At 44.5% G+C, this 22,199-nt stretch overlaps 8 protein-coding genes; 3 read left to right on the forward strand and 5 right to left on the reverse strand.

Annotated features, from left to right (window-relative positions):
- Nucleotides 1–573: 573 nt before the first annotated feature.
- Nucleotides 574–3,388, reverse strand: GSBLH_T00002057001 (uncharacterized protein; the record flags this gene model as incomplete). The annotated part of the gene is made up of 8 exons (XM_013040566.1): nucleotides 574–701; nucleotides 730–979; nucleotides 1,010–1,648; nucleotides 1,679–1,939; nucleotides 1,975–2,125; nucleotides 2,156–2,295; nucleotides 2,330–2,620; nucleotides 2,651–3,388. The coding sequence occupies 8 exons, from the start codon at nucleotides 3,386–3,388 to the stop codon at nucleotides 574–576; spliced, it is 2,598 nt and encodes an 865-aa protein (XP_012896020.1).
- Nucleotides 3,389–5,139: 1,751 nt separating this feature from the next.
- GSBLH_T00002058001 (uncharacterized protein) lies at nucleotides 5,140–6,124 on the reverse strand (the record flags this gene model as incomplete). Its single annotated transcript, XM_013040567.1, has 5 exons — nucleotides 5,140–5,292; nucleotides 5,322–5,429; nucleotides 5,461–5,683; nucleotides 5,716–5,870; nucleotides 5,900–6,124. The coding sequence occupies 5 exons, from the start codon at nucleotides 6,122–6,124 to the stop codon at nucleotides 5,140–5,142; spliced, it is 864 nt and encodes a 287-aa protein (XP_012896021.1).
- Nucleotides 6,125–6,972: 848 nt separating this feature from the next.
- On the forward strand, nucleotides 6,973–7,608 carry GSBLH_T00002059001 (uncharacterized protein; the record flags this gene model as incomplete). The annotated part of the gene is made up of 4 exons (XM_013040568.1): nucleotides 6,973–7,086; nucleotides 7,120–7,221; nucleotides 7,251–7,494; nucleotides 7,526–7,608. The coding sequence occupies 4 exons, from the start codon at nucleotides 6,973–6,975 to the stop codon at nucleotides 7,606–7,608; spliced, it is 543 nt and encodes a 180-aa protein (XP_012896022.1).
- Nucleotides 7,609–7,637: 29 nt separating this feature from the next.
- On the forward strand, nucleotides 7,638–8,923 carry GSBLH_T00002060001 (uncharacterized protein; the record flags this gene model as incomplete). Its single annotated transcript, XM_013040569.1, has 4 exons — nucleotides 7,638–7,646; nucleotides 7,831–7,938; nucleotides 7,973–8,591; nucleotides 8,625–8,923. 4 exons carry the CDS (start codon nucleotides 7,638–7,640, stop codon nucleotides 8,921–8,923), a joined length of 1,035 nt encoding a protein of 344 aa, XP_012896023.1.
- Nucleotides 8,924–8,986: 63 nt separating this feature from the next.
- GSBLH_T00002061001 (Pam18) lies at nucleotides 8,987–10,715 on the forward strand (the record flags this gene model as incomplete). XM_013040570.1 has 4 exons in its annotated part: nucleotides 8,987–9,077; nucleotides 9,109–9,371; nucleotides 9,402–9,697; nucleotides 9,728–10,715. The coding sequence occupies exons 1-4, from the start codon at nucleotides 9,059–9,061 to the stop codon at nucleotides 10,713–10,715; spliced, it is 1,566 nt and encodes a 521-aa protein (XP_012896024.1). The 5' UTR covers nucleotides 8,987–9,058.
- A 405-nt stretch (nucleotides 10,716–11,120) lies between these two features.
- On the reverse strand, nucleotides 11,121–11,533 carry GSBLH_T00007056001 (uncharacterized protein; the record flags this gene model as incomplete). Its single annotated transcript, XM_013040571.1, is given in 2 exon segments — nucleotides 11,121–11,449; nucleotides 11,461–11,533. 2 exon segments carry the CDS (start codon nucleotides 11,531–11,533, stop codon nucleotides 11,121–11,123), a joined length of 402 nt encoding a protein of 133 aa, XP_012896025.1.
- Nucleotides 11,534–12,394: 861 nt separating this feature from the next.
- GSBLH_T00002062001 (Alanyl-tRNA synthetase) lies at nucleotides 12,395–15,313 on the reverse strand (the record flags this gene model as incomplete). The annotated part of the gene is made up of 10 exons (XM_013040572.1): nucleotides 12,395–13,453; nucleotides 13,485–13,877; nucleotides 13,909–14,051; nucleotides 14,081–14,294; nucleotides 14,324–14,386; nucleotides 14,419–14,571; nucleotides 14,609–14,719; nucleotides 14,750–14,938; nucleotides 14,973–15,042; nucleotides 15,075–15,313. The coding sequence occupies 10 exons, from the start codon at nucleotides 15,311–15,313 to the stop codon at nucleotides 12,395–12,397; spliced, it is 2,634 nt and encodes an 877-aa protein (XP_012896026.1).
- A 4,698-nt stretch (nucleotides 15,314–20,011) lies between these two features.
- Nucleotides 20,012–20,947, reverse strand: GSBLH_T00002063001 (uncharacterized protein; the record flags this gene model as incomplete). The annotated part of the gene is made up of 1 exon (XM_013040573.1): nucleotides 20,012–20,947. One exon carries the CDS (start codon nucleotides 20,945–20,947, stop codon nucleotides 20,012–20,014), a length of 936 nt encoding a protein of 311 aa, XP_012896027.1.
- Between the last annotated feature and the right edge of the window lie 1,252 nt (nucleotides 20,948–22,199).

A 22,199-nucleotide genomic window follows, 5' to 3' on the forward strand; every position in this document is an offset into this window, starting at 1 on the left:
AACCACCTCTACAGCACATCGACCTTCCAATTCTCGCTCGAAACAGACGAGAAGGGAGAAGTTTCGCTGGGTCTTCTCCGCAATATCACCCGAATCGGTGTGAATGGCACTGTGTTCCCGCTTCATTTCGAAACCCTCAACGTGAAAAAGAACTGGGAAGTAACTGAGAACGAAGAGGTTCAAGCTCTGATTCCTCTCATCAGCGATGATTTATATGACTATATGTTTGTTTGCGAGTCGAGTGAGGACGAAATTGAATCTATTCTTTGATTGCATATTTAATATATGCTGTTTGTGATTATACACAGACAAACCCACAAATCACATATTAAAAATGAATACTAATGAACTACTTTAATCGTATCGTGTTCACAATAATCAATCCATATGACCCGCAATTAGTCATTTCATACCCTATCATTCATTCCTCGCATTGCCAATGAACAGTCTTCATCATTTCGTATTTCACTCACTATGCAGTATCTGATTTTACATTTCACTCATTCCCAATGTCATTCAAAAGGAAAGGCAAAATCGATCAATATTCTCATCAAACAAACATCCAAAAAGACTCTACAGATACAACGACGCAGCAAACACAATATCTCGCTTAATCAGCTTCGACCCCATCTCGAATTTCTCCGCCTGTGCCTTATCCCCAATCGCCATGACCGCCGCTTGCACCTCCTGAATCAGCTCATCTACATGCAACGGCTTCCTCTCGCCTACCCAAACGTCGCGTGCATCGCGTAATGGTTCCCTCAAAGATCGTCGTCATCTTGCAAATATCCACGAACTTCGCCCCACTCGCCCATTCGTACATGATTTCCATCATCACCGGCTTGAACTGCTCCACATACTTCTCCACATCGATCGGCAGCTTGCACTCCTCGCACACCGTCGCCACGCGTCTCGCCGTTTCCAGCAACTTCGCGTACGGCTTGGCCATTTCAGGTCTTGGCTTGATCACATCATCCGTCTAGGAATCAGCCAGCGAATTCGACTCGACTTTCTCTAAAAACACCAGCGAAGCCAGGATCGCCACGCACTGCACCGGCGTCAACTCGATAAACAGACCGTCATAGATGAGCTCAGTCAGAAGAAGCTCATCCGCAGAGTTAATTTCGCACGCGATTCGGCCCTTCGCCTGCACGACGTCCATTTCGTCGATGTACCCCAGTCTTCGCAGCACGCGCTTCATTTTCCCGAGCGTCTCGCTGAGAACCAGCGCCGAAGAATTCGATAAATCCTTCTCGCGGAGCGAGAGCGTTCGCGTGAGTTCGGTCTTGCGAGCGAAAGCAGCGAGCGCCTCTGCATTGGCAGGCTCGGAAGGATCGAAGGACAGCTTGTCGAGTTGCTGCATGATTCGTTTGCGCGTTTCGTCGAGTTTCGAGAACGTTTCGTCTGCGATTTTGAGGTCTTTGTAGGGGTCCAGAGTCGGCGGAGCGCCGTTGTATCGCGATAAAACCTCGCGAAGCGTGTTCGCCACCGTGGTTCGATTCGAGACCGGCCGCAGATCCTTCGGCATAAAGATTCGAAGCGAGCTCAGCGACATGACGCAGGAAAGATACAGCGAAACGACCTGCATCGTGGGCGTTTTTCCGCTTTCTGGCGGGATTAAGGAAGCCAGCGTGGATCGCTCCGAGCACTAGAACTCACTCCACGCAGAGAATCGAACGTAAAGAATCGCATCGACGATGTATTTCGTCTCGACGGAGCTCGTCGCGGATCCTTCTTCGAAGTTCTTGTTCTTGCTGAAGCCAACGATCACGCCCCAGCCGAAATCATTCGCTCGGTCGCGAATGCGAACCAGCCGGCCATTCTGGAGGAAGGGAAGCACGTATTTGGGAGTGATCGCGATCGCTCGCATCTGCTCCTCGACTTTCTCGCACGCGTCGCGCATTTTGGCGACCGTAGAAACCAGTTTCTCGTTTTCAATCTGCGTGTTACCAACACGTTTGCATCAATTATTACTGAAATCGAGTCGATCTCATAGCGCAACTGCTCGCATTCAGCTCGGATTTTGGGAGCATCGAGCTGGTTTTGGTACTGATAGAACGATCGCGTGATCATATACTCCGGATTGGCGTTCTCCACGCGCAGCAAATTCAGCAGCATGTTATAGCTTCGCGTTACGCCCCTCATTCATTCCCACCCCAAATGGAACGAGCTGAACAGCGGGTCGGCCTTGCCGGTTAAGATATGCTTGATTTCATCGGCTTTGCCGGCCTCATCGACGATCTGAATCACGATACCCTTGTTATCCTTGTTTCGTCGACCTGCGCGACCGGACATCTACCGAAAATCCCTTCGCTCTCCCGCGTCGTACCTGAATGTACTCTCCGGGCGTGATCATTCGGTACGTCTCGCCGTCGAACTTCCGCAACGACGTGAAAATGCAGGTCTTGGCCGGCATGTTGATGCCCATAGCGAACGTCTCCGTGGCGAAGAGGATCTTCAGCAGGCCTTCCTGGAACAGAATCTCGATCGTTTCCTTGATAATCGGCAGCAGACCGCCGTGATGAATCCCCACACCGCGCGTCAGCAAGGGCAGCACGCTTTTCACCTGCGGGAGATTCCGATCGTCCACGCTCAGCGACGAAATCGCGTTCTTATAAATCTACGCGTCAGCCAGTTTCTCCGTCTCCACCTCCTGAATGAGCTTCTTTTCATCAGCGGAGGTGAAGTCCAGCTTGGCAAGCAGCAGCGCGTAGGTCTCGCAGTCCTTCTTACTGAACGAGAACACGATCAGCGGATCCAAATTCCGCTCCATCACCGTGCTCACGATCCGCTGCAGCTCCTCCGTCGGCTTCTTCGTCTTCTTCTTCTTGTCCTCCAGCACCTGGCTCTCCAGCGTGCTCAGTCCCTGCCCTGCCAGCGCCTTCGCGAAGTTCTGCTCGCGGAACTGCCCCTTGTCGTCGATCACCAAAAACAGCCCGTCGCCCCCGGTGGGATAGAGATAGTGCTGCAGAGGAACGGGGCGGTACTCCGTGTACACGACGTTCACCTTCTGGTTGTGGATCTGCGCGATCCACCCAGCGAAGTCGCGAGCGTTCGGAATGGTGGCCGACAAAAACACAAAACGGACTGAATCGGGGAGGAGAATGATCGATTCCTCCCACACCACGCCTCGCTCTTTGTCTCGCATGTAGTGGATCTCGTCGTAGATCACCCACGCCACTTCGCGCAGAATATCGCTGCCTTTGTACAGCATGCTGCGCAGAATCTCGGTCGTCATCACCAACACCGAGGCGTTCGGGCTGATCGTCACGTCGCCCGTCATCAGGCCGACGTCGGAGAATTCTTGCTCTAAATCGCGGTATTTCTGGTTGCTGAGGGCTTTGATGGGGGAAGTGTAGATGACTCGCTGGTGGTCGCGGAGACTCATGGCGATTGCGTATTCGGCGATGGCGGTTTTACCGGCCGATGTGTGGGCGGAGACAAGAACCGATTCCTTTCTCTCCAGACAATCGATGGACTTTTGTTGGAAAGGGTCCAATTTATAAGGGTATGTCTTCGCCGGGGTGGGGTTGATTTCTACTTCGTCGCGAGACTTGTCATAGTCTGGAAATGAGGAAAAACAAGTAACACCACTCTCGGGATAAACGACTTCATAGGAAATTTTCTTTCGAGGGTCCACTAGCTATTACACAGCGTAGTCGCGCCTACTGTCCGGTGTCCAATAATCCTCGACTTGGTGCTTCTCCTTAAAGCCAAGCTCTTCTTTCTCGGGGGTCTCGGGATTACCGTTCGCCATGTCCTTATAGGAACGCCTACCACCTAAACCCAAAACGGTAAAATCGACTTCAAGTTGGTCTCATCGCTCGGATTGGTCGCTGACATTTTGCTGGTTTAAGGAAATCAAGTACAAAATGGCAGAATAAGGAGAATAGTATATTTGAAAATGAAGCGAGGGAAACGGGAATTCGGGTGATTTAGCTGCAGTCTCGCTTTTCGTATTTGCAACAAAACATGAATTTGTAAACATGGCTCGAAATAGAGCAAGCAGGGAGTTTACGATTTTGCAGGTACAACTCGTGGAAAGCGAAGGGTCTTTGCTATTTTCGAACTTTGGTATGTTTGTAGGTTTGAGTCCATCTCCTTCGCTTCTTCTATCTCTGCTGAATGTCTTAGAATGTACCTTGCGCAGCAACTCCGTTGTTCACTGTAAAACCCGATTCTTAGGAAACATTTCCAAAGATTAGCTTAACTTTTTGACTTCTTGAGAATCTCAGCAATGTCCGACCGCTCTTACGAGGTCGACAAGTACGGCACCTATTACTCTCGAGAAAATCGAAGTCGTTCTCCATCTTCCTATTCCGATCATTCTGATGGTTCCTATCGTTCTCGCTCGGGGAGTCGAAGTTATAATTATAAACATCGTCAAAGAAGCTACTCGCGTTCACGAAGTCGCTCCTACTCGAGACCTCGATCTTCGCGACGTGACTGGATTGTTCCCACAAATCCTTTGTTAAGAGGAGATGATGATTCATATCATCGCCACCACCGTCATCATCATCACCACCACCACCACCATCATCGACATCGAAGTCATTCCCCGAAGCGGCTTACGGTAGCTGATAAGAAGGAACGGTGGGGACATGAACTCTATATAGAGAATGTATGTGAATTTCTGGCTTTATTATTATTCGTAGGTAGTCCTCAATCCAGAGCCCGAGCCTCCCCGTGTGGAGGGAGATTGGCAGCCTCCCCAGGAAAAGTGGATCTCGAAGGCAGGAGGCGTTGCGATTTTTACAAACAGACCAACGAGTGCTTCGTCCTACCAAGGTCGACACTCTTCGAATGTACCCTACAACTCCCTTGTTTCTTTCAAAAACAAACAAACACGCAGCAGAAAGGCAAACCTTACAATTCTCCTCTCTTGAATTCGGAGATACGGAAGATTGCTTGATTTACATCGTAAAATCGAAGTCAACCTCGTTGTTCATGGCCATTCCTGCCTCCTCATCACATTCTGGGTTCTCCACCTCCATCTGGTATGAACTCATCTGCTTGAGTTCCTATCCGTCACGCCCTTTCCTCACTCCTACTGAAGAGCATTCCTTGTTCAGCACCACATTTTCTATGGTATCCAGCAAATACGAAGCACAGGCGTCACGTATCTCCGGAATCTACCCGTCATTCCTCCTCCTCCTCTCTTCCTACGATCGGCGCTGGTACCTTTCCTCGTTCCAGCATGTCCCAGTCAATCGTGCGAAAGAACGGATGTTCTTTCACTTCCTGCGCATCCCTCACTCCTCCCAGTCTCGACGTGGGCTCCTTTCGCAGCAACTACTCTCGATTCCGCTCCGCTGCCCCACTTTATACAGCAGATCGCTCGCATCGGACGACACCGTCGACGGAACATCCACAGGAAAGTTTCGAATCTTGGCGTACAAACGATTGCGATCGTAGCTGTAGAAGGGATACTACAGATCACCCTCGCGTGCTTCGGACTACCCAGTGGACCAGCATTTCGAAGAGCAGCACGCCGAAGCCCCACCAGTCCACAGCATATCCGTGAGTGTTCTCTCGCAGCATTTCCGGAGCGATGTACTCGGGGGTGCCGCACAGGTCTCTCGAGCCTCGGTCTGGATATATGATGCCCTCCCTGCTGAGTCCAAAGTCCCCAAGCCTGATATGTCCGTCGAGCCCAATCATGACGTTTTCCTCCTTTATATCTCTACGATGAGGAGAAGGAGAGGAAAGCCCCACCGATGCATAATTTTATTGTTGTGAAGATATTCAAGCGCTATTACGAGTTCCGCGGCAAAAAATCGAATTTGGTCTTCGGTGAGATTACGCTCCTTGATAAGATAGAATAAATCACCACGCGGACAGTACTCCATGACGAAAACGACCGAATTGCTCTGGGATGGAAAGCATTTCAAAAAAATACAGTTTGGAAGGCGAATTCCAGTTTTGTTACAAAGGGATGGGAGATCTGCCGGAGAATGTCATACTCGGAGCGAGTTTGGTTAATGAGATGTCGTTTTAAGATTACCTCCTTACGGATGACTTTCATTGCGTAGAGCTTGTTTTGTGGAAGGTGGTGGGCGAGGAAAACCTCTGCAAAGCTTCCATCTCCCAATTTGCTCAGGATGTGAAAGGAAGATACACTCATCGGAGTTATAGAGTTGATCTGCTTCTCTTCGGAGGAGCAAAGAGAAGCATCATTGAATGAGTCAGTGCGCCAGTGAGAAGACTTGATGGTATAGTCGAATTCTTTAAATACAGTTTCGGAGTGCTAGAAGTGATTTGCAGGGGGAGGTCGGTACATTATGGTAAGTGTACAAATAACTAATAAATGTGGGGTTCGATAACACTTCTTTATACTGTACTATCTACAGGAGACTATAAAGATTCGATCCTACGTTACAAAACCATTCATTAATTGCGTTGCAAGCATTTTCCATTATGGTACGATCATTCGTAAATTGACAAAAATTCTTTGGAAGATCCGGGATTCTGCCACTTTCGGCCATCAGCTAAGTATCAAGAATCACATGCTCCATTACATCTTCCCTCAAAGACACTATCTCATCGTAGTATCGAAACACGATCAGCGGCTTATCGTTCACTAAATACTTGAGCATAAAAATCTACATACGATGAGAGTCTGTTTCACACATCACTAGGATCTTTACTTACTGGGTCATTGATCACATATCCAGACATAATTTTAGCCAATAGTCAAACAAATTAAACAAAAATATGATAACAGACTGTCAATAATTGGAGAAACTAGATACACTTTTTGAAGACTGTCTATTATTCTTATCTACCTCACCTTCGTTTTCGATTATTCTTTGCTTTTCTATACTATCCCACCATTTTCACATCATTCCACATCGTATCATCGAAGATTTTTAACATTTGATTTTTCAAATAACCGCGGGTTGCTAGATAAGAGTTTCATATTTTTGTATTGAGGGTTTTGATGTATGGAGCAATTGGGGAATTGAATGTAGAATGATCTCCGAAGAGTTGAGAGCCACACTGGCGAAGCATGACCAACAGCACTTGCTGAAATACTACGACGCAGGCTTGCTGACTGAAGAGCAGAAGGCAAGCTTGGAGTCCCAGGTACACTGTGCTAACGGTACTTTGATGTATTAGTTGCAAAAAATCGACTTTGACAGACTGAAGAAGATCTATGATGTTTCTGTGGCCCAGACCACAGAGTCGAGCAGCGACAGCACTCTGGAGCCTATGGACAGTGTAAGGAGTTTGAGGTGATTATTAGCTAGATTACGGACGTGGAGAAGCTGAGCGAGGATGAGAAGGCTGCGTACCAAAGCGTTGCATTGGATGCAATCAGCCGAGGCGAGATTGGTCTGGTCCTGATGGCTGGAGGCCAGGGAACCCGTCTGGGATGCTCGTACCCGAAGGGCATGTACGATATCAGTCTGCCCTCACACAAGTCTCTGTTCCAGTTGCAGGCTGAGCGAATTCTTCGCGTTCAGGAAATGGCTGCCGCCCGCTCTGGTAAAGGTATTCACTTTTGCTCCTCTCTCTTTCCCAGCCTGCGTCGTTCCGTGGTACGTGATGACCTCTCCGATGACCCACGCGGAGACTCTTGCTTATATCCTACTGAGATTTATTTGAAACAAGCGAATGAAAGCGAGTCAAAATCGATGTACATTGTGAGCCATTGCAAATCTCATTCCAACTTCTTTTTTTCCACCCATTAGAACTCTGTACTCTTTTTCTTCACTTTCCTTTTCAAACACTCACTTGCTAACTTGCTAACTTGCTAACTTGCTCACTTGCTCACTTGCTCACTTGTTCACTTGCTCACTTGCTCGTTTCCTTCACCCACTCTATGAGCAGCACCACTACTTTGGTCTCGCGCCCAGCCAGGTGATTTTCTTCAGCCAGGGCACGCTTCCCTGCATCGACAACGATGGCCACGTGATTCTCTCCACCCCCTTCGAGGTGCCTCGCCTTCCTCTTCCTCTCTCACCCCCAGATCGCCACGGCTCCCGACGGCAACGGCGGACTGTTCATGGCGCTGCATCGCAGCCACACGACCATCGCGGGCGTCGAAAGCGAGGCGAGCGTGATCGCACATATGCAGCAGCATGGCGTGCGTTTCGTGCAGATTTACGGCGTGGACAACGCGATCGTGCGCGTTCCGGACCCCGTGATGTTCGGTCTGTTCATGCAGGAGGGCGATGACGCTGGTAATAAGTGCGTGGCGAAGAACGGTCCGCATGAGCGCGTGGGCGTGGTGTGCAAGAAGGGAGGCAAGTACAACGTCGTGGAGTATTCGGAGCTGAGCGAGGAAATGGCGACGCAAACCGACGCGGAAGGAAACTTGGTGCTGAGCGCCGGGTTTATCTGCAATCTCTACTACACGGTGGACTTCCTGGTCACCAAATGCTCTCCCGAGACGCTCCCGCTGCTCTATCATGTGGCACGCAAGGCGATTCCGTACTATGACGAGGCGGAAAAGACGACGGTGAAGCCGAAGGAACCAAACGGCGTGAAGATGGAGAGCTTCATTTTCGATGTGTTCCCGATGTCCGAGAAGATGGGCTGCCTGCTGGTCCCGCGCTCCGAGTTCACGCCGGTGAAGAACGGAAATGGTAGAGCTGAAGGAGGGGTAGGATGGGATGTAGACGCGAAGTTCGACTGTCCGGATTCGGCGCGGAAGATTATGGAGGACACGTTCGCGCAGTGGCTGCAGGCGAGACACTGCCAGCTCCAGGGAACGCTCGATTCGCACGCGTTGGAGGTGTCTGGACTCGTGAGCTTCGCGGGAGAGAATCTGGAGAGACTGGAGGGACAGACGCTCGTGATGCCCTGTGTGATCTGCAGAAAGAGCGAGGTCAGCGAGAAGGAGTTGGAGGAAGCTGCTACGGTCTGTGAGGGCGTGGTTATGGTGAAGGGAGAGGTTAATAAGTACGTTTTCCTCTGAATTGTTTGTTTGGTTTGCGATTTCCACGTTTCCACTTTCGGGAAAGTCCACTTTTGGTGATTAGGAGCCATCGAAGCACCCTCTCGGGTATTCTAGTAGACTCGCCTTTCGTTTATCGGATTTTTGGTGTTAAAAATGTTCCATTTTGCTAGAAGTATGGGTGGGGGAGAATAATCACTCGCTAGGTGCTACAAGGGGACTCTCCAATTATTTGTTAGGAGCCATGCAGGCACGCCTGCTACTCCGACAATCGCAAAACGTGTTTACTCGCTCTCTGTTTGGTTTCGGAGGTTCTCCTGGAAATATGGGCTGTCGCGGAAACCCTGTGGACAGAAAATATTACGACCTTTTAGAAGTGAAGCCCGATGCCACAACCGACGAGATCAAAAAGGCGTTTCGTGTCCAGGCCATGAAACACCACCCTGATCGCGGTGGCAACATTGAAAAAGTGCTGTTTCGAGTCTTGCTTCATGATTAGTTCAAAGAAGTAAAGGAAGCGTACGACGTGCTCTCCAACGAAGAGAAGCGTCAAATCTACGACCAGCTGGGTCCCGACGGCTTGCAGCAGAACGAGGACGTGTCCTACGCGGAATACGCCAATCTCAACGACATTCTCTCCTCCATTTTCGGCGACGGCATGGGCGGCTTCTCGCAGCGCCCCACTCGCACGGAAGACATGGTACAGCGTCTCCCTGTCACACTGGACGAGCTCTACACCGGCGTTCGCAAAGACTTCGCCGTCAACCGCAACAAAATCTGCACCGAGTGCAAAGGGTACGTTTCTCCGTTTCCCCTTTCCCCTAGCATGGGCACCACGAAGCCGGACGCCGTGAAGCGCTGCCCTCGCTGCAACGGCAAGGGTTTTATCATCCAAACCGCGGTAATGATGGGCATGGTGACGCAGACGCGCACGCTGTGTCCCGAGTGCAGCGGCGAGGGCAGCAGCATCAGCAGCAAGGACCGCTGCAAGAGCTGCCGCGGGCGGAAGATCCGTCGCGAGCGCGAGGAAATGAGCGTGACAGTGCGCGCGGGAATGAGCCATGGGCAGAAGATCGTGCTGCGCGGCGCGGCCGACCAGGATCCGCATCTGGAGGCGGGAGACATCGTGTTCTACATCGACCAGATCCCGCATCCGGTGTTCCGCAGACGCGGGAACGATCTGTTCGTGAAGCAGGAAGTCTCGTTGTTGGAGTCGCTGACCGGCGCCAGCGTCACGCTGGACCATCTCAACGGCGAGAAGGTCCGCTTGGTCACGCAGGAGGGCGATCTGCTCGCGCCGGGCGCCGTGCGCTGCGTGGACAAGCTGGGCATGCCGCTGTACAACCAGCCCGGGGCCTTCGGCAAGCTCTACGTACGCTTCCAGGTCAAGTTCCCCACCGTGCTGTCGAAGCAGCAGAGGGACATTCTCCGCAGCGTGCTCGCGGAGCAGGGAGAAGCGAAGAAACCGGCGGCGGAGGAGCAGGGAGAAGCGGAGAAGCCGAAGGAGGAGGCCAAGGTGGAAACGGAGAAACCGAAGGTGGAAGCGAAGAAGGAAGCGAAGAAGGAAACGGAGAAACCGAAAGAGGAAACGAAGGCAGAAGCCAAAGAGGAAACGGAGAAACCAAAGGAAGAAACGAAGAAGGAAACGGAGAAGGAAACGGAGAAGCCAAAGGAAGAAACGAAGGAAGAATCGAAGGAGGAGAAGGCTGCGGAACCGGATTCAGTGGAGTACGTTCTGCAGGATTGCGATCAGAATCTCTACGGCAATCCCAAGTTGTGGGATGTAGAATCGAATCATAGGATTTACGATTAGGCACTCTTCCAATAAAGGCGAAACACTTACTTTTCATTCCAGTTCCATTCTCTTTCTATTCCCTGCTCTCCTGTTTGTTTGTAAAAAGAAACAAGCCAAATCACAATCGTCTCTTCCTGCGACGAATCGAGCGTAAACAGCCGATTCTCCAAAAACGGCGAGTCTGCACAGCCATCCGAGTCAAACTTCAGCGCTCGCCGCACACTTCTCTCCTCGCTCTCTCTGCTTTCTCTGCTCTCTTTACTCTCCTCTTCCTCCACCCACGTCTCCTCTACATTCCACTTCCCTTCCTTCCCCACCTTCCAGCCATCGCTGTCGTTTCCTCGTTTCGCTCAGCACCGGCAGCGCCACCGCCGCTTTCCTCACTCGCTGCAGCGGCGGCAGCACTTCCTCTCCCTCTACCCATCACATCTCCGCGCCGCTCCCACCCAACTCGCCCTTCTGAACGCGCTCATACACACAGTCCTCGAAGTACACGTCTTGCAACACTTCCTCAACCGTCGCTCGATCGCTAGGAACCAATCGCAGCAGTCGGCACAGCAAGCGAATCCCCGAATCACTACAGAGCGAAGACGGAATCAATCGACGAAGCCGCGTCGAAAGCGGAGCCGTGGCTTCGATGGTAACCGCGGGAATCAGAGGAATGGAACGGAGGTCGGGCCATGCTGTTTCGGTTGGATTTTCGCCCAGAAAGGAGAAGATCGTTTGGCACATCTGGAGCTCTTGGATCGACTCTGTTTATAACGAGAAAAGCTTGTTACGGGATCAGCAAGCTGAATGCCCAGAAGACGCAGCCAGGTCAGTGCGAAGCTCCACATGTCTACAGCATAGGAGATTCGAGGAAGGCCGAGAAGGATTTCGGGAGCATTGTAGTAACTGGGTTAACACGCAAATAAACGAATTGGTACATCGTAGAAAGACAGCTTCCTGTTGGGTAATGGTAGCCATCTGATTCACAAATGTGCGAAGAATCGAAATCTGTCAAACAAATCATATTCGAACGCGAAACTAAGAGATTGGATGGTTTGACATCCTGAGACTCAGAATGAAATAATGCGCATTACACAATGAATAAAATGATGTGATTTGAGAAAAGAAAGGGCCTTGGCAGCTGAAAAAAGGATGTACTTGACTTGCTGCTCGTTGAAGGGGGAAACGTTATCTGAAAGGTATTGCTGAATGTAGGATGGGTAAAATTCTTCAACAAGATATACGTCTCCGTCATGGGGAAAAACATCGATTAGCTAAGTCGGATAGAAGACCAACAGGATCTACTCGAACAATATTTGGATTCTGATAATATGAAAGCTCGAGTAGAGCGCGTATTTCTCGAATCAGTGTAATAGACAAGCCATACACTGACCGATTTTTTGAATACGCCCTCTTAATGGCAACGGTCGATTTTGTTTTCGGATCTATCTAGAAACTGACAAGAAACTCACACACTCACTCCAATATGTATTTCTCCGCACCCTCCCTTTGCATAGATTTCTCTACGCATACGGTAATATTTAATTTTGGATTCCACGAACTCGCCGGGCATGTCCAACTCTGACTGCTGATAGCCTGCACATAAGTGATGCCAGCATCCACTACTTTTCCATGAGCAATACCCAGGAGTTGCAAAGTCCATGAAGAAGGTGAATGTAACAAACAAGCCACTAAAAGAGTGAGCATTGTTACAGTTGTAAAATGTTCGCAATCTCGCTTTCTATCTCTTGCTTCTTGTTCACCAGAGAAGCATTGCAAACTCCCTTCAATATTCCCTTCTTTCCTCCTCCTTTTCCTCCTTCTCCCACCTGGAACAGAAGACTCTTCAGTTTTTCTCTCAGCTGGTCATCCTCACAGACCAGCGTAAACGACCTGCTCTGCACAAACAGCTGAAGCGCGTTTTTGTCCATCAGCTTATCGATGATTTCCTTTGGAATCTCTGCAGGAATTTCAAACACTTGCAGCGACCGCAAGGTTGAAGAGCTGGAATTCGAGGAGCAATGAACTTCATAGGTAGGAGCCATCGAAGCAGCCGCAAATCGCAACAACGCCGCTTTTGTTTGCTCCAGCGATTTCACCTGACTCTGCAACCCCTCGGCCTTCTTCACGATCTCCTTCTCGCTGCAGGCAAACGATCCGAGCAGCTGATTCAACGTTCGATGCTGCTCGAAGAGCACCTCAGAAGCAGCCATTCCGGCCTTTCCGGTGATTCGCTTGATTCCTGCAGAGATCGATTGCACTCCGCTGATTACCACGGGAAACAGATCGCCCGAATTCGCTACGTGCTGGCCGCAGCAGAACTCGCGACTGAGATTCCCGATGGAAATGGTGTGAAAAACGTTTTCTGACTGTGAGATGTGGGAAATATCCCCAATGAAGGTTCCTTTCGGAACCGTTTCAAGATCTTTCGCTGTGAAATCCACGCGTTTCACCGGGATTTCGGCGCGTGCAGCCGCGTTCATTTTCGATTCTACGAGTTCGATAAAAGCCTGCGGCGATTTCAGCAAAGGAGTCAAGAACCCCGTGTAAAAATCGAACGAAAACTCCTTCTCGGTGATGTGGGATCCTGCCTGAAGCGACTGGTGAACGCCCGACAACTCGCCCAGGCAGGCGTGAAGCAGATGAGTGGCGCTGTGATGTCTGGCGACCGCCTGGCGGTGGCGCAGATCGATCACACATTCGACCTCGCTATTCAGCGGGAGATTCGATGCGGGAAGCACGTTTATGATCGTTTGTCCGTGTTTAATCTTCAGTGAAACAAGCCAAACAAAACAAAACCGTATCCATCACCCCGATCTCGCGGCCATTCCACACAACAACGCCGCGGTCGCCTTCCTGACCCGCCTGCGTGGGGAAGAATGGACAGCGATCCAACACCACAAATTCCACGTTTCCACTTTTCGAAATCGCCTGGATTTTGGCTTTCTGCGACACGCTCGATAACGATGTCAGTTTCTCCATTTCGACGGTTTGTCCAGCGAAACGGCCACTCCATTGACTCTCCGGTGGGATCCCCCATTTTTCGACTTGTGCCATTCGCTCATTCTCCATTTCTTCCTGCAAAAGCTGATCGCTCGCCTCCGATTCCACGGTTATCTTCTTCTCCTGGAACAGTGTTTCCACCATATCCAGAGGCAGTCCCGTATCGGCTCGAAGCTGTCGGAGCGTTTCCTTCTTCACCGTTTCATTACTCTTCTGAAACTCCTCCAAAAAACCCCACTTTTTTCGCTTTCGAAGCGACCAGTTTCTTCCCTTCCGCCACAGCTCGCCAGAAAAACTCCTCCTCCATGCCCAAAATCCGCTCGATTTTCTCCTGGTTTCCCGCCAGCTCGGGCAGCTGCGCGTCTACGCTCGACGTTCCCTCCATTTCCCACGAAGAGCCTGGATAACCGCGGGAATCAGCTCCGAAACGAAGGGATAATCGATGTGATTCAGGTACGCGAAGCGAAGCATTCGGCGGAAGATTTTTCGAAGCACATAACCGCGGCCTTTCGACGAGGGAACGATTTCATTGGCCAACACAACGGACGTTCGAAGATGGTCGGCGAAGATGTGCGCGTGGGACGACGAGAGAGAGGGAAACCGAGCCTAGAAAGGAGAAACTGGGGAAACCGAACTTGGATGGACGACAAAATCCCCGTGAAAACGTCCGTTTCGAAGTTCGATGGAACTCCATTTAGCTAGACATGACCGAAATAGGCGCGATTTCTACGACGGAGAGCATGCGTTCGCATCCCATGCCGGTATCAATCCATCCGCCCTTCAAAATGAGGCTAAAAAAGAGAGAACGTACCTTGGACTGTGTGTTCATAAAAACAAGATTCCAAATTTCGAGCCAGTTATCGTACGTTGAGAAAGGGTCGGTCTATAGAAATTTAAGAAACAAACAGTCAAAAGGAAACTGTGAAAAAGAGCTCGGAGCAAAAGCCACTTGGAGAATCGCTACTTCCCATACTCCATAAATTGTCTTTATTTCCACGACTAACGATTTGGCTATCTTGAAACCCAGCAATCTATGTTCATATCGGAAAAAACTATTATACAGACTTCCAAATAGAGCGCGCTGAATCGTCTTTTTCGTGAATCGACACGCGGAGGTGTGAGTTTGGAATCTGCAGGACTTTGCTTACAAATTCATAGGCCATTGAAATCGCCTCGTCTTTGTAGTAGTCACCCAAAGAAAAATTGCCCAGCATTTCAAACATTGTTTGATGACGAGGAGTAAAACCGATCTATAATCCTCACAGCAGAGAGCCAAAAACATACGTTATCCAAATCATTATGTTTTCCTCCGGCACGAATACAGAGTTGTGAAGTCGTTACTCGACGGACTTCGCTAAATATAAACAAGTCAATAGCACTTATTACGGAACTGCTTGACCAAGGTAATACTTTTTGAACTGATTCATTCCAGCATTCACGAAAAGCAAAGAAGGATCATCCTTTGGAATGACACTGCTTCCAGGAACAATCGTGTGATTTTTAGAAGCGAAATACTGTAAGAACTGATCACGCAATTCTTTTGCAGTGTAAATCGATGAAACCTGCACAGGGGAGCGACTTTTAAAAATTCGTCGACTCAACTCCCTACCAGAACAGAGAAGCATTCAATTTGTGAAAAAGGAAAGGTAACGTGTATTAGGAAAATAGTAATAAGGGAATAGTACTTTTATTAATTTATAATTTGTTTAAAAATAGAAGAGTTACCCAAGAAATGTGTAAATGATGTAATCTCTTGGATATTGCTGAGGAAAGGGGAGGAAGATAAGAGGATCACCTATTATACGATATATACCGAAACATAGGAATCAAATGAAAGAGCGGGCAACTTTCTCGGTCAACGTTAAATATTTACATTCGTGTAGTATGGGGAATCAAAAAAATGGAGATGAACAAATGGTTCACATTCCATCAGGAAGGCAACAACACGAGAGATATAACGGAACACTATGTAGAGTATTATGTATCTAACGAAAACGAGATTTTACCAAGAGCCAGAGGATACAAAAGCTATTACCCTTATACCAGCAAAAAACACACAAATGAAAAATACGCATACTATAATCTACATGCATAAGCAACCAAGCAAACAGTAATAATAGGAAAAATACAATAATAACAGTAATTAGTCCGCCAAAAAGGAATACAACAATATGCCGTTTTCTATAACGTAACTTAATAGAAATAGGTCTTCTAAAAACAATAAAATAATTACTAAACGAAAAAAATAAATATGAACCATTCACAGGAAAAAGTGGAAATCATTAATTCTTTAAGTATGGTCAATTATTTTGGTAGAATACATAGAGAGGCACTATAATAATATAGATTCGTCAAAACAAACCAAAGAATCCAGGTATTTACTCAACAACTACATTGCTAGGGAAAAGAAGAAGATTTCGATGAATGGAGTCGACTATGAAGTGACTCTATATCAAGGAGATCATTCAAATGAATATTTAATATGTGAAATGAAAGATGGGAAAGTTGAGGGTCGATGTCAATTATTCAATCGTGGAATTTTGAGTCTTGCATGGATGGTGAAAAATGGCGAACGAGTCGGTGGAATAACAGAATATGAGAACGGTAAAGCATTAAAGAAGAAAAGTTGGGATTCTATCCTTGGAAATAATGGAGATCGAAGAATGATCGAAAACAGTAAAGAAGGATTAATCATGATAATTCGAAAAAATGAATGTGAAAATGAGCATGGTGATATAGTGGTCTATCGGGGCGGATTTGATAAAGAAATGAATCGAGATGGTTATGGAATCGAATATGATATAGAAGATGGTAAGGAGATAATTGAAGGTTATTGGTCCAAAGACAAGTTGATTCGAATCATTCGTGAATTTGATGCTGATACTAACCAAATGATCGAATATGCTGAAAACGATGATGAGAATGATGATGGTAATGTGGAGTTATTGAATCGAATTCCAATCTATATTGGAGGATATTGTATAGAAAATGGTAAATATGTAAGAAATGGAGTGGGATATTTGATTGATAAAGCCAGTGGAATAGCAATTCGAAAAAGTGAATGGGAACATAGAAGAGAGAAGGAAGGAGGAATCGATTTGTATGAAGGTTGGTATATGGAAGGAATGAGTGAAAGTATTCGAAGTGTATTGAAGAATGAAAAGCCAAGTGAAATGAAAACTGAACCAATTGTAAGTGTTCCTACCAAACGAATCACAATCTACAGTAGTTCTGAATTGAATGAAATGGATTTGAAGGTAACGGAATTGGTTTTCTGTTCGAACTGCTGTAATGATTTGAATGCGTTGGATCTGAACAAATTCAAATGGTTAGAATCAATATATGTCACCGATTTTTGTTTTGGATCAGTGAAAAAATTCAAAATTGATGGATTGAATCGATTGAAAACTATCAAAATCGTATTCAATTCATTTACTCAGATAAGGGTTGGATGTGGAAATGATAAATCGAAATCATTCCATATATTGAATTGTGAATCATTGGAATCCATTCAAATTGGTGAATGCAGTTTCAGTGATTTTGCTGGCGACTTTGAATTGAAGAATCTACCACAATTACGATCCATTCAAATTGGCAAAATTGGATGTAGGTCATACAATTTCTGTTGTAGTTCATTTGTGATTCGAGGTATTGATATGATATTGAATATTTGAATGATGCATAGATCTTCCAAATCTACAATCCATTACATTAGGTGATGCTGCATTCTGTCTTCCCTTATCAACAGTAATCGAAAGTATTGAATGAATTCGAATGAAATGATTGATTAGATCTTCCATCATTACAATCCATTCAACTCGGTGAATATGCCCTTAAAGGTTTTTATTCAAGTTCATTGACACTTCGAAGTAATAATGAATTGATTCTAAATGATTTGATTTGTAGATCTTCCAAATCTAACATCCATCAATTCTAAAGGATGCAGTTTCCAAAACTGTCGAGATATAACATTGCAAGGTATATCAGAATATTGAATATTGATAGTATTTAGATATTCCAAATCTTCGATATGTTAATTTACCTAATGCATTCCAGTGGTTTGTACTTGCAAAAACGTCTAGTATTGCTTAATCGATTTGATATCATTCATAGATGTTTCACATAAGCTCGCCTATCCTTTCCACAAAAATCAGCAATAAATTGTCAAATGAGATCGATTGGATACCATTGGTGGTAATTCTTCAACGTTAATCAATATTACTTAATTGTTTGTTAAGAGCCAATGTTATACTACTCTCTATATTCACATTATTTGCATAGTTCTGAGTGTATTTTGAATAACGAGTTATTTCATAAATGTTTAGTTTCATTTAAACACTCTTAATAATGAATAAGGAAACGTTGATAATATCAATTGTTCTTTAAAAATCCTATGATACTTGCGTAAACTCAATAAGCTTGTGGCAGAAAAGTAAGTTATGCTTTATAAATCAATATATATTTCCAAAGCTGTCTGTAAATGGAAATAATGCATATGTAGAAATCAACAAAATATATACTTCTTCAATATGTAACTGGCATAAAGGAACACCACCACTCAATACAATACAAAATAAACAAATGAACTGTAATGACAGACATAATTGATTATCACAAACAAATCATCAATCAATCTTATAATTAAAACTTGCTGGATGATGTATGTATATATATATAGATTCCCTACGAAAATTATGCTAAAAGCATTTGTGCTTTATATGAGATCAGCAAGAATGGAAGAAACATCTAGGAATAGATTCAAAATTACCAAATTATACTCGAAATTGTTTTCCTAGAGACATGAACAAAAGGACGGACCAATCGTTTTAGAGGTAGTTTGACAGTTTGAAGATTTGGAATATCTATTTGCAATCCATATTCATTATGTAGGATTACTTTCTAATGTTAATGAGCCAATACTATTGAAGCTACATCCTCCATAAAAAATTATGGATATTAGATTTGGAAGATCTACAAAGTAAATCATTTCGAATCATTTCATTATTACTATGCATTACCAATAAAGAGGATTCATCATTTTCTTTTCCAGCAAGTGCCCACTTACCGAGTTGAATCGATTGTAACGCTGGAAGATCTACATTAATCATTTCATTCCGATTTATTCAATACTTTCGATAATTGTTCTCACAGAATCCTGAAAAGCATTTCTGCCCAGAACAATAGACTGTAGATTTGGAAGATCTATGCATCACCCAAATATTCAATATCATATCAATACCTCGAATCACAAATGAACTATACTGGAAATTCTGTGATTCATTTTTGATTGTACCAATTTGAATGGATTGTAATTGTGGTAGATTCTTCAATTCAAAGTCTCCTCCAAAATCATTAAAACTGTATCGACCAATTTGAATGGATTCCAATGATTCACAATTCAATATGTGGAATGATTTCGATTTGCTATTGCCATTACTATTCTTATTACACTGAGAAAAAGAATCGTTTCCGATTTTGATGGTTATCAACCGGTTCAGTCCATCAATCATAAAATCTTGAAAAGATCCAAAACATTCATTCCCAATTTCAATACACTCCAATGACTCACAGTTTATTATATGAAATAGTCTTGCTTCATTCTTTTCTACAATATTCTTTTCTCGAGTAAATGAATAGTTTCCGATTTTCAGAGTTTTCAATCGATTCAATCCATTGATTTTGAAAATATTCGGTGATTTAAAACAACTACTACCAATCTCAATTGATTCAACATGGGGAAAAATAGATGTATCAAAAATGGTTAACTCATTTTCATTACAACTATTGTCTGGAACAACAATAGTCGATATTGAATGGTCAAGCAAACGAATATCTTCTATAAGAAGTGGTAGTATCTTAGCTAGTTCATCGTTAATATCTGAAAATGTAATCACTTCAATACTAACTATACTTATAATTGCTTTCGATCGAACCTTCTTGAATGAATTAGGTAGCTTGACATTTTGAAGATTTGGAATATCTAAACACCATCAATGTTTAATATTCAGAAATACTTTCCAAAGTCACCGATCGAGGATTACAAAAGCTACCTGCCACCGAATTGATGGATGTTAGACTGGGAAGATCTACATTCATCTATTTCAATTCATTTCATTCATACTTCGCATTATCAAGGAACATAATGTATCATCCGATCCAAATAGTGCTAATCCACCTAATGTAATGGATTGTAATGATGGAAGATCTACATCAATCATTTCACTCCCATTTAATCAGTACTTTCGATTATGGTTGATATAGATCTTCGGAATGTCCAATAACCTAATGTAATGGATTGTAGATTTGGAAGATCTATGCATCATTCAAATATTCAATATCATATCAATACCTCGAATCACAAATGAACTATAATAGAAATTATGTGACCATCTATTTGCTGCACCAAATTGAATGGATTGTAATTGTGGTAGATTCTTCAATTCAAAGTCTCCAGCAAAATCACTGAAACTGTATCGACCAATTTCTATCGATTCCAATGATTCACAATTCAATATGTGGAATGATTTCGATTCATCATCTCCATAATAATTCCTTTTCTGAGTAAATGAATTGCTGCCGATTTTGATAGTTTTCAATCGATTCAATCCATCGATTTGGAATGTTTGCACTGATCCAAAACAATCATCGCCGATTTCGATTGATTCCAAATTATACAACAATGAAACATCCCAATCATCCAATATACAATTGTCAATCAGTTTCAAATGTTTCATTCCGATATTCATTGGTTTGCTTCCATCTCCTTCATACTCAATATCGCAGTCAATTCCATTATACCATTCACATTCATTCACCAACTTCCCATATCGATCATGCACTTTGCCAATTCCAAATCGATTATCATCACACCAATATCCTTCATATTCAATACATCCATTATTATGATAACTCGTTCCATATCCAAATCGTTTCCAATTGATCATTATGCCCTTGTACACCAAGAATCCATCATCATCATACATTTCACCATATCCAAATGGAATTCCCAACTTGTTTTCTGTCAATACCAATCCTTCAAATCGACTTCCATGATCCAAATCCACGATTCCTTCTACTACTACTTCTATGGATTGTTCTTCATTATATGAAATAGCACCAAATTGATGATTTCCAAACACTTTCAACACTTTCTGCTCATTGACCACAAATCCATAATTTATAAATACTCCATTATTGAATTGCAATACTACACATTCTCTATTACTCAAAATGAGTGAAATCCAGCCATTTGGTTTCATTTCCTCATTCAAGCATCCCTGCACATTTTGAATAATAGAACTATCAATATGATAGTTACTAATAGCAGAATTGACAAAATCAGCAATGTTTTGCATGGAAATAGGAAGAAATATGGCAAAACGTTTTTTTTGAATCAAGATCTATTTCATAATTTCCAATAAGGAACATACTTTAATGAAATACACTATATTATAACACACAACATGGAATACGCACATAGCTTTCCTACTGTTCACAGTAATAATCTGGGTCCATTTCTTGATAATGACCTTTGGGTATAATCTTGAAATGACTGTGAGTTATTGCCTCTGGTTAGATTAACACGGAAAAATGCAATAATGATGGAAAGGTAAAGTGGAAGATACCTGCATGATAAGTGGTACACTTTACCTGTAAAAACGAACCCTAATTTTTAGCCTTTAGTTACTCCTATCATAATTATTGTTTTTAGTAATATGAAACTGGGATTTATAACTCGAAATGGATGCAATTTGAACATTATGCCAATTTGAGGGAGTGATTTAGCTACACTTGATCTCAACAAATACACATTACGGCAGTTTATTGAGATTAGTACTAATTCTATGCGCCATATAAAAAAAATCAAAATAGAATGATTTTATCAACTTAAGCTTTCAGAATCGGTGATAATAAATTAAATAAAAGCAGGTTATTTATCGAAATCTTTCCACATATTGAATTGTGGATCATTGGAATCGATAGAAATTGGTCAATTTAGTTTCAGTGATTATGCTGGAGACTTTGAATTGAAAGGCCTTGCAGCTTTATTACAGATAGACATAGGAGCTTATCAATTCAACTCGTATAACTTCTATAATTGCTCATTTGTTGCTTCAGGTTATTTCTGTATCTTTTATTCCCCTTTAGATCTTCCAAGTCTGAAGTCTTTTGAACTGGGTAGGTGTGCTTTTGCATTTTCAATAGCAACAGTTATTGAAGGTATTGTATATTACTGAGTGGAATGACTGACAAGATCTCTCGTCATTACAATCTATTCGGCTAGGATATCAGGCACTGAGGGGTAAAGATGTTGATATGTGTTCACTTGTAATGCGAAGTAGAATGAGAACTGAAAGAACCCTGACTATCTAGATCTTCCCTATCTATTATCCGTCGATTCTGAAGGTAAAAGCTTCTTTTCTCCTCGTTCAGTGATTTTAGAGAGTAGATTGTTATAACAAACCTCCATTTGATGTAGAAATTCCAAACCTGAATCCATTGATTTGCCTA

This window comes from Blastocystis hominis (genome assembly GCF_000151665.1).
Source record: "Blastocystis hominis, Singapore isolate B (sub-type 7) whole genome shotgun sequence assembly, scaffold_16".
In the NCBI taxonomy this organism is placed as follows: domain Eukaryota; class Bigyra; order Opalinata; family Blastocystidae; genus Blastocystis; species Blastocystis hominis.